Source organism: Gopherus evgoodei, chromosome 19 (genome assembly GCF_007399415.2).
Source record: "Gopherus evgoodei ecotype Sinaloan lineage chromosome 19, rGopEvg1_v1.p, whole genome shotgun sequence".
Taxonomy (NCBI): Eukaryota; Metazoa; Chordata; order Testudines; family Testudinidae; genus Gopherus; species Gopherus evgoodei.
In genome coordinates this window covers 16,605,388-16,621,306 of record NC_044340.1, presented here as the reverse complement: position 1 = coordinate 16,621,306, position 15,919 = coordinate 16,605,388, and the positions used below count along the sequence as shown (strand labels likewise).

At 49.6% G+C, this 15,919-nt stretch overlaps 2 protein-coding genes across 2 annotated transcripts; one reads left to right on the top strand and one right to left on the bottom strand.

The window, feature by feature from the left end:
* Positions 1-1,543: 1,543 nt before the first annotated feature.
* HSPB2 (heat shock protein family B (small) member 2) lies at positions 1,544-4,320 on the bottom strand. Its single transcript, XM_030538375.1, has 2 exons — positions 4,153-4,320; positions 1,544-2,439 (listed from the first exon to the last, which is right to left on the bottom strand). Exons 1-2 carry the CDS (start codon positions 4,244-4,246, stop codon positions 1,988-1,990), a joined length of 546 nt encoding a protein of 181 aa, XP_030394235.1. The 5' UTR covers positions 4,247-4,320; the 3' UTR covers positions 1,544-1,987.
* A 4,043-nt stretch (positions 4,321-8,363) lies between these two features.
* CRYAB (crystallin alpha B) lies at positions 8,364-14,916 on the top strand. Its single transcript, XM_030538081.1, has 3 exons — positions 8,364-8,816; positions 13,479-13,601; positions 14,566-14,916. Exons 1-3 carry the CDS (start codon positions 8,619-8,621, stop codon positions 14,767-14,769), a joined length of 525 nt encoding a protein of 174 aa, XP_030393941.1. The 5' UTR covers positions 8,364-8,618; the 3' UTR covers positions 14,770-14,916.
* Positions 14,917-15,919: the final 1,003 nt, after the last annotated feature.

Genomic DNA, 15,919 nt, shown 5'->3' with positions numbered 1-15,919 from the left:
GTGGCCCTCTCCCTGAACTTGGGGCAGGTATAGAGTAGCAAGCTATCACCTTTGCACTCCCTGTATTCTGAGGCTGGTGAGGACCCGTTGTAAGTTACAGCAGCCTCAAGGCCACTCCGAATTTCATTCCCATAGCTCACTATGACTCTAGGAAATGGTGCATTCCAGTCAGACTCTGGACTTGCTGGGCAGCCGGGAGCAGTCCTTATGCTGTGCTTGCAGTCCCTCTGCACAGAGGAATTAATAGAATGCCATTCCTGGCCCCTTTTATTTTTCCAGATCAGTGCACTGAGGCCTTAGTGTAACTGAGAATCAGGCCCTAAGAAGGAATGCAAAGGAGGGACTTACGAATCCTCCAGTTTCCTCAGTGGGTGTCTTGGAACCTTCACTCTCTGACACGCCAGGGGAGGACCCGTATCCCCACATCAGGATGTGCCAGAGACCCCATATTTAAATCGGCTCAGAGAAGGAATGAGTTTGCCATCTGCTGACTCCTCACAGCCAGCCCAAGCAGTAGCAGTAGCAGACTTTGTAACACACACAATCCCCCTTCTGACATCATCAGAGCAAGGGGACTTTCTCTTGGTGCCCTGTAGCTTCGGGTTGATGAAGCACTTGGTTACAGAAGGGGGACCTAGGGCCAGATTCATCCCCGATGTAATTCCACTGAAGCCAGCTGAACTGAGCTCTGTGTCTTCAACATTGTACAAGATCTTGCAACATTCACGGCTCACTTCCCCCAAAGGACGCAGGATGGGTCTCTACCTGAGTGGGCACAACTTCCCATGGACTGAAGTAGGTAGGGCAGAGGAGTGCATTGGCCAAGTTTCCTAGGTCAGCAGAACCCCTAAAGCCAGCCCTGGAGATAAGTGTGTATTTTTGACAATGATCCCCTGGCATCTTTCAGTCTGTTCCTATGTACCAGAAGCCATTACATCCCTGAAACTTCCTGCAAGGGCTATAGCAGGGGTGGCCAAACTGTAGGCTCGTGAGCCACAAGCCCCCTCACCCCATTCACCGCCTACCATACTGGGGGGAAGGCCTCGGGACCTTTGCCTTGCAATGGGGTGGTGGGGGCAGGGGCTTCTGTCCAGCAGGAAGGAGGGTTGTTATGGCTTCAGTCCTGTGGAATGCAACTGCTGGGGGCCTCATCTGGAGTGGGGCTGAAGCCCCAAGCCCAGGCTCCCAGCAGCTGTGCCCCAGCTCTCAAACTTCTGAAGATTGTCATATGTGGCTTGGGGGGCCACCCCTGGGCTATGGCATCAGAACTATTCTGGGAATCCAAAGGGGACTGGGACAATGGTTGCAAAGAGCACCCATCTGCCATAAGGGTGATCCCCTGCGGTTAGTCACTCTCAGGGTTGGCACTGATGTTGGTTTCACAGATGAACTCCGAATGAACTCTAAATAATCTAGTGCCATAAAATAGGCTGCCCAGAACAATTTCCTGGTTCACTGCATCAAGAGAGACTAAGGCATTGTCCAGATTCTTCAATGCAGAATAACTACGATGTGAGCAATTGAAATTCAAAGCAAATGCGAGGAGATTAGAGATAGATTTATTCCTCAGGCCTCTTCAGAATTATTGTTGTTTTTACATACTTACAGCCCCTTCCACTCCCAAAGCTCTCCACAAATGTTAGTGATGCATTGGATTACTCCACCCACCACTGAAATGCCACCCCCTCCAGGGTGGAACACAGCAGCTGGTTAACAGCCCACAGCAACACAGCACAGCAGTTTATGGCAGGAGGTGACCCCTGTTATTTTTGGATAACAGTAGTGAGGGCAGCATGTACTACTTTCCTCTGCATAGTGCTTGAACTGTGAAAAGGCTTCGGTTATGGTCCCCCCGCACTCTCTTTCTTCAACTCCACCACCTCTTTTCCAGCCAGTGGTCTTCCCCCAAAGCCAAGCACTGGTGGTGAGAAATAAGGTTCTGACACAATCACATATCCCCCCAATTGAAGCAGAGCCCCAGGGTGCTTTAGGGCTCAGTTTGTCTCTTCCCCTTATCCAGGTTTTCTCCCATCCCCTCTGGCTGATCTTGGTGAATTATTTTCACATCCTTGATTCTGGCCTTCACTTCCTCCCCAGTTCGGGGAGCCTCTACACTCAAGATGCCATCATGGGACAGTGTGGCTTTAACTCGCAGGGGATCAACATCCAGTGGAAGGATGTATGTCCTGGTGAATTCCCGGGAGATGAAGCCATGGCGGTCAGCTTTCTGGGAGTGCTGAGCTGTCACCTCCAGCAGGTTGTCCACTGTGCGGACGGAGATCTCGTCAGGCAGGAAGTGGCAGACATCCAGAAATACCTGGAATTTGTGCTCATTGAGGTTGATCTCGGAGATCCCCCGGTCCAGCTGCTTGTTGATCCGGGGTCTGATGTAGTACCCATGATACAAGGTGGGGGCTAAAATCTCTGCAGGGGACACACCTGAAACAGACAGAATGAGGAGCTTTGCATCCTGGGATGGAGGAGAGCAACAATGAGACTAAGAGAGGCAAAGGGAAATGTTAGTCTGGGACTTGGCAGGCAGCTTTGTGGGTCTGTGCAAACCCACCACTTCTGTTGTACAATAGGAACTGAGTCACCAGCTTGGCCCACTCATGTGTCACTGAAATGCTGCATGCAGCCCACTAAGTGCCACCCCATGCCACACACCAGCTGCACCCATCAGCTCTGCCAGAGGCTGACAACCATCTGGGGGTTTAAGCTAGGAGCGAGGGAGAGTAGGTGATGGGCGGCATGGGTGCTGTGAGGAGGGGAGCCCACAGCCAGAGCTGGATGTGGAAAACACTGAATGCAGAGAATCTGGCATGAAGAACTAAAGCCTTTTGGGTGACTGACATCAGGCTTTTCTTGGGGCTTTTGCCTTTTCACACTGTTGTGCTAGCACTTTGAGCCTGGTGAATGGTTCTGCTGCCTCCTGCATTCTTTCCCCTCTGGCTGCTGCGGCTCTGGCTTTGTCCAGAACCCACCAGCTCAGCTTTTCCCTGCGCTGACTGGGGATGCAAAATCTCCCACCACCAGCAGCTCTTTTCAAAAGCTCCTTAATCCAACTCCTGCCAGTCAGATTCCACCACAGCTTGTCCCGGGCAGTGGGCTAGGAGAGCTTCCCCTGCTGCTAAGGTCTGCAACACCCGCTGCACCAGGTGACGGGCAGAGAGCTTGCTGGCTAAACAGTCTTTCAGCTAATTAAGGAGAGAACCAGTTTTTCCTAACAATTTTCAGGCGACACTTTCCAATAAAAGAGCAGGACCCTTCTGTGGTATCTACACAGTGTCTTCATGACCTCTTTGGCATGGGCTGTGCCACGTGGATCGGCTGTTGATGGCAGCAGGGGCCCCACCTGCAGTCTGGATCAAAGGGCAGTATTTTGCTCCCCATGCGCTGTGTATGTATGAATAATGGAAAGGGAGGGAGGGGCAAGGAAAGCAGGAATGAAACATGCAGCCAGGGAGGGAAGGAACTAGAAGGAGAAAGATCAAGAGCATGATGGCTCCTAATCATTCTGGAGGCTTCTCCTGGGCCCCCCATCAGCTTTCTTGATGATTCCAATCCCCCCACTGCAGTTGCTTACGTGTCTGTGCAGGGGTGCTGGAACAAATTGTATAGTGGGGGTGCTGAGAGCCACTGAACCAAACTGTAAATCCTGTATATCAGGGGTCAGCAACCTTTCCGAAGTGCTCTGCCGAGTCTTCATTCATTCACTCTAATTTAAGGTTCCATGTGCCGGTCACACATTTTAACGTTTTTAGAAGGTCTCTTTCTATAAGTCTATAATATAGAACTAAACTATTGTTGTATGTAAAGTAAATAACTTTTTTAAAATGTTTAAGAAGCTTCATTTAAAATTGAATCAAAACGCAGAGCCCCCCGGACCGGTGGCCAGGACCCAGGCAGTGTGAGTGCCACTGAAAATCAGCTCACGTGCCGCCTTCCACACACGTGCCATAGGTTGCCTACCCCTACTGGATATAATGGAAACCACTTCAAGCCAGGGGGTGCAGCAACACCCCCAGCACCCATAGTTCCAGCATCTATGTGTCTGCAGGAGGTGATGTCCCAGGGGATGCACTCCAGACAGTCTCCTGCACTAGGAGAGAGCAAAAGTGAAGCCAGACGGGAGCCTGGCCTCTTTCTTACCTTCCCCAAAGTTCTGGTCATAGATCTTGCTGGGGTTGGCGAACTCGTACTCCGTGCTCATGGGATAGGCATGGGAGACCGTCCGCTCAGCCATGGTGTGTCGGGGAAGGGACCTTCAGCGTGCTCACTGCCTCTCAGAGTGAGAAGGCTGCAGATCGCAAAGTTTTAATCGGGTGAATTCCATAGGGAGGTGTGTGTGATAAAGATACAGACCAAAATAGACACACAGGCCCAGGGACGTTTAGCCAGGAGGATGAGGGAAAGCGCCTCATCGCATTCCTGCTAGGGATCTAGCCACAGTTTGCAGACAGGGAGGGGCTGCAGCTATTGGGTGGCTAAGTTTAAGGCTCCCGAAAACAAAACATGCTGTCATGATGGATGGCAAGCCAGAGGGCTAGGTTTCCCTGCTCCAGGGTACTGGGTGTGCTGGGGCAGTGAAGTGGAAAGGGAGAGGCTGCAGGACTAGAAGTGGGAGGCATAGGCTGAAGCAGGCTCAAGGGAAGGTGAAAGCATGGAGGCACAGCTAGGCAGAGTTACATGGGGTTTTCACTAAGGGGAGGGCATGTACAAGGTGCTGAATGCAGGGCTGGGTGCTAGCAGCTCCTGAGCTCTGATCCCATCTCTGACCAATGATGTGTTCTGTGGGCTTTCCCCTCATTGCGCTGTACCCTTCTGATCTGCAAAATGGGGTTAATTACACCCACTTGCCTACCCCTCCACCCTGTAAGGATTCATTAGCTAATGCTGGGAGAGGCTTTACATAATGTTACATTTTTGTCCAGTACCCTCACATACCACACATCTCTAGACTGGAATCCAAACAAGCTGCTGTGTTCTTACTGGCTAGAAGTTTAAATAAAAAGTGATATATTGTTGCAACAAATGTTCTAGCCTCCACCTGGGATTGATTAGCCTGGAGTTCAGAACTGTGCTGGGACACAGGGCATTCTGTGGGAAGTGCCAAGGCCATTTTGCAATTCACTTCCTCATGAATCATTCTCTGTTTAACAAAATCTAAGGGAGCCAGATTTCCAGAGCCACCAACCAGGATTGATTCTTCATCACTCAGCAGGTGTAAAGTTCTGTGTGCATGTGCTAAATAGTCTGAACACTTCCCCCAACTCCCCCACTCCCGCTCACTTGAAAATAAGCCTCTAAAAATGAATGGGCTAAAATGATCCCTGGCCTTACTTGACTGTCAGGGTTTCAGCAGCACCGCGATGGATGCACTGGAAATGTCTACAACAGATAGGCCTTAGTTATTTAGGGGCTGGATTTGTCCCAGGTCAGTTTTTAAAGTCCTGAATGGGTGGGTCCCCACATAAGATCCTTGTGCTCTGAAACCAGAGCTGCCTCGAAGGCTCCAGGTCTCCAAAGTGCAGAGCAGCAGGTGCACCAGTGTCAAGTCTTTCTTGTTTACATGATATGCAATCCAAGGAGACACCTCCAGCCTGGGTTGTTGCTGCCCCCTTTACCTGCTGTCCCTCTTGCCAAGAGCTGTAGGATTGACTGCAACCCGGCACAGTTGTAGCTAGACCCTGGAGCTGTGAGGGAAACTTCTCCCCCCTGTGGTTCAGCACCGAGCACAGGAAATAGCACTGGATGGGGGCATGGTCTCCACTCACTTATAAGAGAGCAAGTGTGAACTAGCTGTTACCTAAAGTAAATGGAATTTATGTCAGTTTCTGTATGTAAGCGCAGAATCGGAGTTCATAGGCAGGGCTGCCTGCTCCCTATTAATATGATTATCTAGGAGCCCCAGTCATTGGCCAAGACCCCACTGTGTCAGACACTGTACAAACACAGAACAAAACCACAGTCCCCACCCCAAAGAGTTGACAAGATACCTAGGGCTCAACCTGTCCATTCCTACATGCGATGTGTTAGAGAGCGTCCAGCTCACCCAGCAGAACCCTTTCAGTTGTAACAGAAGGACGCTCTTCCCTTGGGATTTACTGAGGGAGAGCCAAGTGTCTCTGTGGAGACGTCTGGTGGCCAACCCATCAGAGCACAAGTGTGCAGACCAGAGGCAGGGCACTGTCAGGAGGAAGTTCCCAGTAGTGCCTTGGGGGAAGTGCCAGCATGCATACATTAACCACGCCCATTGAAAGAAGGGAAAGAGGAAGGAACTAGTGTGGCACCCAAACAGAAACGATAGACACCAGAAATACAGCATTGATGTCACGCTCGGCAGCAGCTGGCGAGATGAAGGCGGCTGCACTCGTCCCATCACTGCATGTTCCTTGATTAGTCTTAACGATCAGACTCACTCAGTGTTAAATTTAACCCAGTGGCTTATATGAGTCACTTTTTATTCCTAGCAGCGCTATGAATACAAATGGGGCTCAGCTCAGGGGTGGGCAGGGGTAATGCACCAGGAAACTTGGATGCAAACCTGGGTGAGATACCAGCAGAAACACATGCTTAGGACAAGGTAACTGGTGATTTGCTCAGGACTGGCACATCAAGGGCTTCTGCCGGTCAGGATTGAGGGGCAGCAGCAGATCCATAGGGAGGCGGAGGCAGTGGCAGGGCTCGATTCTCACTCTTGTCGCTCGCTGTGATGTTCCCGCTCTGGAAAGTCCCCTTCCACCTTCTCTTCACTTGTGAACTAAGCAGGATCAGAGCACACCTCTGCGCAGGAGAAAGGCTCCTGCGTCAGCCCAGGCTCAGGCAGCATTTCTCCTTGTTCCTTTGGGACGCAGTGCTGAGCACAGTGGCTCTGCTGGCTGGATGGCACACAGCTGTGCCATAGCCGGGTCTCGCTGTGGGAGTTTCTTTAGGTGCTGCACATTAATTCCCAACATCCATCCCGAGGAGCTGCATGCACACCATGGAGTCACTAACACAAAGGAGGAAGAGAGGGAACAGCAGGGCCCTTGGATGTGGCATTGGTCTTCCCTCCACTGTGCTCTTGACAGCTGTTGCTGGCTAAAACTCATGAGATTCCATCTGCCCTGAGGAAGGAGAGAGATTGCTGGAGCCTGTCTGTGAAGATGGCTTGTCACTATTAGGAAGAATAACGTGCTCCCCTACAGCACCTTTCATCCAATAAGCGGCAGATTGTCAGCTCTTTGGAGCCGATAGATAGATCGATAGAAGCATAGCTTGTGTGTCTGGGGAGCATGGTGGTGCATTAATAGCATTTTAAAGTCTCTCACAATATAGGTGGTTCCATTTATCTATGTCAGTCTGAACTCACACCCAGACTGTGCTGAGCTCTCACCTTTCTCTAAATCTCCATTCATGTGGCTTTAGCACTGGGGAAAAGACAAAGGTGCTGGACTGACATACATGGAGGGGGCTGAGATGCTCTGTTCACCCTTAGAACAGGCACAGAGCAGCAGCTGTTGAAGTTTCACACATACACTTTGGGGCACACACACTGCCCCTCCACCCCATGGGTGTCTTGCCTGTGTCTCACAGGTGCCCCACCCCAGCCTATGGGGTGAGAGAGAGAAAGGAAGAGGCTGAGAGAATGATCAACGTTTTAGATTCAAACCTTACTTTTATTCCTGGTTTGCAAAATAGAGACAGAACTAAAAATTGGATAGCCATTAATACACGAGAGGTAACAAATTTGTGCTGGCTGGTGGGAGGGTCAGGTTGGGGCAGACAGACCCGCACCAATTGGGAGTGAGAGGGGTCAAGATGGACAGACCCACATCAGCTGGGAGGGAGGCGGGGTCAAGATGGACAGACCCACACCAGCTGGGAGGGAGGGGGGGCAAGATGGACAGACCCACACCAGCTGGGAGGGAGGAGGGGCAAGATGGACAGACCCACACCAGCTGGGAGGGAGAGAGGTTCAGGACAGACAGACATGCACCAGGTGGCATGGGAGGGGGTCAGGATGGGAAGACCTGTACAGTCTGGAGGAGTCAGGACAGACAGATCCACACCAGCTGTGTGGGAGGTTAGGACGGACAGAGTGACCTAGCAGCATTTTTCTGGCTGTAAGTCCTGTGACTAAAGCAGGCCTGCAGCTGCTCTTCTGTAAGGATCGGCAGAGCCATCTCTAGGCTCATATGTAGCTTCAGGAACCAGCTTCCAAACACGATGAAGACAACGGGCCCTTGTCACTTTCTGTGTGAGCCAAAGATAGGAGCTGCATTGATCCTCCTGGCATCTGAAGCAGCTGGGAACATCAGCCAAGCTTGGGGACTCAACAGATAAACAGTGCGTGGGGGTGCGGGGCTGGGCAGCTCTGATTCTTGCTGACCCACTAGACTTTTTTTTCCCCTCCTCCTTAGCAGAGCTTTCAAATCCCCTAGATAATTGACTGGCCGCTGCTGAATGGAGCAGACGGAGAGCTGGGATAATAAAACTCCTGACATCACCCTTCCAGAGAGTTCAGTGGTGGGGGGCGAGGCCTGGACGGCAGTGGGTATAAAAAGCCGTGGCACACCAGTCCTTGAAGAACTCTGCTGCACATAAATTCTTACTCTTCTCCCAGATAAACACAGATGGATATCGCCATTCACCATCCCTTGATCCGCAGACCCCTGTTTTCCTTATTGACACCAACACGAATCTTTGACCAGAGCTTCGGAGAGCATCTCTCAGAGTCTGAGCTGTTCCCTACTTCGGGCGCTCTCAACCCTTTCCTGATGAGATTCCCCTTCCTAAGGACACCCAGCTGGCTAGAGACGGGATTCTCAGAGGTAACTTTTCTCTCTTCAGATGCTTTGTTGTTTGCTGCGCATGCCTCTGGCTGGGTCTGGAGCCGAGAGCCCAGCCTGACTCCCCAGGGAACCCCTGGGAAGCTGCTCATAGATTGCTATTAGAAAAAAACTTTGGGGAGGAGCACCTGAAGGTGCCATCCTTGTGTCCCTGCTCGCTGCTCCCTATGTCAGGCAGGATTCAGTCCTGCAGGCGCTGTCTGGCATTATACCAGTGCAGAACCCTTTGTGAAATAATAATACTTATCATGCCACAGTTGCATCTGTGAATCAAGCACCTCAAAATGCTTCACTAATGTCAATTAATTAAGCATCACATTCCCCTTGTGAGGTAGGTAAGTGTTATGATAGCCATCAGACAAAGGGCAAAGTGATTTGCCTGAAATTTCACAGCAGTCAGCAGCAGTACAGAGAACAGAACACAGGAGCCCTGAACTCCCAATTCACTGACCTGTTACACCACACTCCCTCTGGGAGAAAGGAATAGAACCCCAGAGTTGTGACTCCCCATCCCCTTCTGTTCCATCTTGATCACACTTCCTCTTTCCTTCCACAGTTTTCAGCCATTGCTACACGGCACAATTCCTTAGGTGCAGCTCCTATTTCTCTGCTTGGGTTTCACTTCTGTTGAATCACACAGGAGAAGCAGAGATTTCTCTCTTACAGATATTGAGGGTCTCCAGGCATCCTCTTGATTCATGAATTTCCCTGGCCTGATTGCCAACCTGGACTAGATGCGCCTGCTTACCCCACTGCCTCATTCTTGGGCCCTGTTTCACTCTTGTGTTTTAATGCTGGCCAGGGCTGCCCGGGGAGGGAGAGAGGGGGAGTGGGGCAATTTGCCCCAGGCCCCACAGGGGCCCCCACAAGAATATAGTAATCGATAGCATTGCAACTTTTTTTTAAGGAAGGGGCCCCCAAAATTGCTTTGCCCCAGGCCCCCTTAATCATCTGGGTGGCCCTGATGCTGCCTAGGAAGATGAGATCTGCACCCGCTCTGTAACCAGACAAATGCTGCTCTGTGAAGTGCCCAGCAGGAGGTGCTAATGCGTCAATACTCCTTTTTTACGCCTGAATGCAGCACCTGAGTTTCACTGGCACAGGGAGTGCAGGTGCTGAGCTCACTTCCATACCTGTATCCCTCTCCCCTGAGAGTTTAGTGCCTGACTTTCAGGCTTAGGAGTGACATGATACCATATAGCAGTGCCTGTGATTTTACTTTCCTCACACAGGCTAGGAGACCTGTGGGTTGGCAGGCATTTGAGAAGCGTCTGAATTGTGAACAATCAGACTGGGAATGACATTGGCCAAGCCATAGAGTCTTCTGCTCTGCAAAGTGACTGTAAGCTGTCATGATGGGCTGGCTCCTTGTCCTTCATCTTTCAATATCTATGGAGAAAAATTGCCAAGTGTATAAGGAAAAATGTGTTCATTGTAACTGCTGGCCCAGCAAAGTCTGAGATCTGAGAGTCATGCTGGGCTCATGTATAATCCTCAGTCATAAAGATTCTGTGGGCCAAACTCTGCCTTGTGAAACGGAAGGCCTTGCAACTGAGACTTAGCTCAGATAATTCCAGTGATACTGCAGGAACCCTGTGTTTGTACAGCACCTAGGACACTAGAATCCTAGTTCATGACTGAGACTGCTACATGCTAGGGCACTAGAAATAAATAGTAACAGACTCTCTGGCTCCCTTTTCCAGGGGTGTGCTGACCTTGTAGTGCTAACAGGTGTTAAAGGCAGGATAGTCCTAAAAACTGTTCCTAAGACAATCAGCTCAGATGCGGATGCATGTGGGGCAGATGTGCTGGATAACAAGGGCCAAGTTGCACACTTTGCAGAGTAGAACTGCATTTTAAGAAAGGTGCAAAAGGAACCCCCCATATCTCCACTTTTTAAATAATTCCCTTGTGCCTGGAGGATCATCTTCCTCTCAGTCTCAAGGTTGAGCTAGAAAACAGTCCTCCCACGCTTCCCTGCTCCACTGCGTCTTTGGCTTGCGTGTTTCTAATGAGCCCGAATGTGAAGAATGCCTTCATCCAGGAACAGGTGCTGTAGGGAAAACCTTAGTAAAGAACAATTCTCCGTAGCCTCTTAGGAGATGAGTGTGGCTCCAGCACCCCAGAATATGTCACTGTTGGCCCAATCTGCTGCAAGAACAGTGTCAGTGGATGGCTGGTTGCACCTAGCACCACTCGGACAGTAGTAATGCAGAGATCCCAGTGGGACTTTAGAAACAAGTTTGCCCCATTTGTATAGAGTTCAGGCATCATATCCCCCTGGGGCAAATGCCCTCTTACTTGGCACCTGGTATCTTACACAGGCCAATAATTAGAGGGAAAGTTCTTGGAGGAATCAAACCAATGGGATTAATCGGCTTTGCCTTCATTGCAAACGACGGTGGCACAATCCCTGCCGTTGTCTGACTAGGACCTGGAGAGACTTCTGGGAAGTCTATTGAGAATGGGGTCTGGCTAGCTCCAGCAGCACAGTGGGCATATCTACTGCTGATTTCCCCTCTCTGACCATTTGCTTCCTGCCCCTGAGGTCAGATAAATCCCTGCACGGATACACACCAGGGGAGACAGTGTGTGCTTCCTTACTCAGGCGCTGCTGGCCACCGGTACAGGCTGGGGGAGCCCAAGTTGGACCCTTGCTTAAAAGCCCCATATGGGGAGGCTTAAAAGCCCCATATGGGGAGGCTCAAAATCCCTGGGTGGTCAGAACACGCCGACCTACACCTCTCCAACTCCAGAACCCCCCTGCACTGAAGGCTGCGGCAGAGCCTGGGCATAACAGCTCCTTTTGCCAGGGGTATTGTGTAGTAGAGGCAGCTTCTGCCTATCTTACATTACAACCCCTTTGCGGCAGCTTAGCTGATGCAAAGGAGCCACGAAGAATGATAAACCACCAGACCCTTAGTTCCCACCAGCACTTGGCATCTTCCTCTCTGATTGTCTTAGCTCAGAGAAGTGCTTGGAGTTCCTCCAGCAGAACACGGAGGAGAACTATGCATAGAATCTCAGTAGTTAATCTGTAAGAGAAGAGCCAGGGAAATTCTTCCCACAAAAGTGCCTATTCCCTGACCCTCAATATCCCCTCTACCCTTCCCCCCATTCCATCTTCTATGGGTTCCCCCTGTCATTTGTTAAGCACTAGTTCCCTTAGTTCTCAAGCCTTTGTCCAAGTCTCCTTCCTCCCAGGGAATTTCACAGACAAATCACTAAAGAAGCTGGCAGAGCCCCAAGTTCACATTGCCTGGGGCCCGCACAAACATCCCGCCTCCACATAGCAATTCCTCTGTAAACCTCCTTCAGCTCCAGCTCTGAATTGCTGCATGACAAGTGCCCATTCATCCCTCCAGGCCTTACAGTTAGGAGTGGGAGGCAAAAAAACAGCGGCTTTGATAGCAATGCCCTAGCTGAAACACACTGGAGAGTTAGTAAACAACAGGCCTGATTCTTCTCTCAGCCTGGTGTAAAGCAGGACTCCCACTGCTGAAGTTACATGGCTGTGAGTGGCAGAACAGGCCCTGGGTGTCTGAAGTTTTCAAGGGCATTGAGAGCAGTAGGCTGTGAGGGAAGAAAAATGTAGGGACAGTCTGAAGAACTAGTGACTAACAGAGTCTTAAAGGGACACTGCCCTCTTGAAAGTCCCATTGCTGTCTGGAAAGTTTGTGCCTATTGTGCCATTGAAGACATAGGTCATCTTCCGACTTAATTGGACTTTGCATCAGACCCAGGGGTACAACTAACATCTAGGATTACTCTAACTGAAAGATATTGGGGGAAATACTTTTTTTTCTCTTCATTTTCTTGACTTAGTGGCTCAGACCTAGTTACCTGTTGAACCAATTTCTCTGTGTTGCTTGGCACCAACGTGTAGAGAGCTCAGTGTAATTAGGTTCAGCACTCTGGATGGAACTAAATGTTAGGAAGGGAAATCCAAACAATTGAGGAAGCAAAGAGACCCCCAAGTCAAAAGTGAGGAAACTGAACTGCTTAGAGTCATCATGAAGGCTATTTAAGCATCTCATAACAGTCTCAGAAGGCAGGTACATCCCTCAGCAAAAGAAAAATGTATTAAGCAGGAAGGCAAGAAGGAAAACAGTTTCGCTAAATGGCATGGTCCAAGAGATTATTCAAGTCAAACAGGTACACTTCAGAAATGGGACATCAACCCTAGAGCCTCCAATAGAATGCAGCACTTATAATTAGTCAAGACTCTGACTATATAGGGAGAAATGTGAACTGATTATAGACAAGGTGGAGTCAAGTGCACAGTCATTTTCTCCAGTGCTGACAAGACCCCTGTGAATATCCATAAGGGGACAGAAAGCCCCAAATAAAAGAAATTACAAGCAAATAATAAGAAGAACTGGTCACATGCAATTAAAAAAACTAGGCAGAGAGAGACAATTTGGCATGAGTGGGATCCAAACCTGAAACAAAGGAGCAAGTTAGACAGACTGCTGCGGCCTTAGTCAGCCCTTGAGGGGCAGGGCATGTTGGCCTCCCAATTTAGGGCTTGGTCCTACATCATTAAAATTCATAGGTGCTTTTCTGTTGACCTGCTTGGATGCAGGGTGACACCCCCAGCCAGCAGGGGAGCTGCTCTTCTCTAACCAGCCCCTTGGTTTGCAGATGCGACTGGAGAAGGACAAGTTTTCCGTAAATGTTGATGTGAAGCATTTCTCTCCCGAGGAACTAAAAGTCAAGGTGTTGGGGGATGTGATCGAGGTCCATGGAAAACACGAGGAGCGCCAGGTATATCTACTCTGTGATAAAGTGTGAACTGCCCCTGCGCCTGTTAAACAAGGATCTAACGAGATGGCAAAACCATCTTGTTGCCTTCTACCCTGAAATAATTTCTGTTCATTTTCATTAATCATTTGACCCTGGGCAGTAGAGGGGCAGAGGTTATTGCTGTGGAAAAACGTTAATAAAATGAGCATTTTTGAGCCTCTCTCTTGTTGGGAAGGGGCCAGGAGCACAGCGATGGGAAAGCCCAAGTCTGGAGATTATTGAACTAATTAACATTGAGTCAGTTAACAATTAATAGAACTTTAATAATTAAACCACAGGATGTATCAGACTCTAACTGTACTGTTAATATTCACAGTATGTTACTCTGGCAAAGCCCCATAACAGCAGCTTGTACACTCAACTGAAAGAGTTGAATTTTGCTCTTGGTTACCCGAATGCAGGTCCTGGCCCTTAATACCCATGTGACAGCGGGGAGGAGGCTGAAGTCGAAACTTCCCAAGAGCAAAGGAGCAATAGAATGCTGTAGTGGAAATCAGACAGTTAGGAACCTGCACTGTAAAGTGCCAGTGTAGCCAAGCCCTGAGATCCTGGGGAATGGCTGAGGGGTGGTACTGACCACTGCTCTGCCTGGAATGTTTTAGGAGACTACAGTAGAACTCCGACTAATAAGGGCAATCTGATTAAATGAGAATAGGAAGCACAAGCCCCACCATGAAATGAAGCTTGTAGGGTTCTCCAGCCTGCTACCATCTGAAGCCTGGATAGCACAGTGCTGTGTCTGAATTCAGTTTAACTCTGCTGCTTTGCCAAGGTGTCTCCAGACAGGGATGCTCCAAACTTTCTGAAACATTTTCCTTTTGGGCGGGAGCTTCTCAAAATTGACCTCAGCTCAGGGGGAAGTTGTTAGTTGGAATCAAGCTGGCACATGAAACCAGGGCTGTTCTTTCCCTTCCCTTTCTATAAGGATGAGCATGGCTTCATTGCCAGGGAGTTCAACAGGAAATACAGGATCCCAGCAGATGTGGATCCTCTGTCCATCACCTCATCCCTGTCTTCGGATGGAGTCCTGACAGTGAATGGACCAAGAAAACAAACCGATGTTCCCGAGCGCACCATTCCCATCACCCGCGAGGAGAAATCTGCCATCGCAGGGGCCCAGAGGAAGTAGGAAGCTGTTTGAAACCGACTTTTCCATTAAGGAAAACCTTTCCATTGGATGCAAGCAGCGTAGGCTGTACTGACTGGCCATACTTATTTATTTATGCTAAGGAAAGAGAACAAGCTCATTTGCTAACAAATAAAACATAAATAAGCATCTTGTGGTTTTGTCTTTGAATATTAGGGTCTCAGATGTGGTGTCACTGCTAGTATAGAAAAGCTTGGTAAGATTGTGCCTCTGGGATATATGCATGTAATCACTTATTATTTGTACTGTGGTAATGTCTAGAACCCCCAGTCATGCACTAGAATCCCACTGTTCTAGATGTTGTACAGTCATAGAACCAAAAAGATGGTCCCTGCCCCAAACAGCTTACAATCTAAGATACTATTTGTGTCCAGTCCGTCGGAAGAAGCATACATAGTCTGATTTAGACAGACTGCCCCATAGCCCATGGTGTCCCCCATAACCAAGCCAGCACTAAATGTCTTCATATACCTCTGGTGCCAAATCCTGAAGATTTTATTTGATGTTTGCTCAGCCCTTACTTAGTGTTTGCCACACTCTTGACTTGAGTGGGAGTTTTGACTGAGTAAGGACTGCAGGATTTGATCCCTGCGTAATAAACCTGGAGAGCTGAAAATGGCAAGATGTTGTCTTAGATGCTCACAAATATGACTGGCACAGTGGTATTGGTTGGGGCACTGGACACAGATCTGCATTATACACAACTGCATCAGCTCCCTGCTCTAGGCCAGGCCCAAGGGATTGCTGTGCCTACTGAGACGAAAATGAATCCTCCTTCTATTGAGCATGGAGATCAGGAACCAGCCGCAAAAGCAAAGTCTCTCTCCGGGCTCCTCAGTAGCTTCTCTAGTTTGTGTTGGTCACAAGCTAGGAGATTGAACCTCTGCTGTTATCCCCAGGCTCCCATTCTCTCTCTCTCTGAGGCACATAGGTAGTGAGACGTTGAGAAGAGAGCTGCCTCCAGAGGACTTGGCAAGCCGCAAGTTTTAGAGAGGGCAGGAGTTTAGTTTGAAGTTAAATATACTCCATTAGCATTGACCCTTTCCTGCAGGCTGACAATGGAAGAATGGGAGGCTCAAGGAGCTGGTGGAGCATTTGGGGGCTCAGAGGACATCAGGCTTCATGACACCAA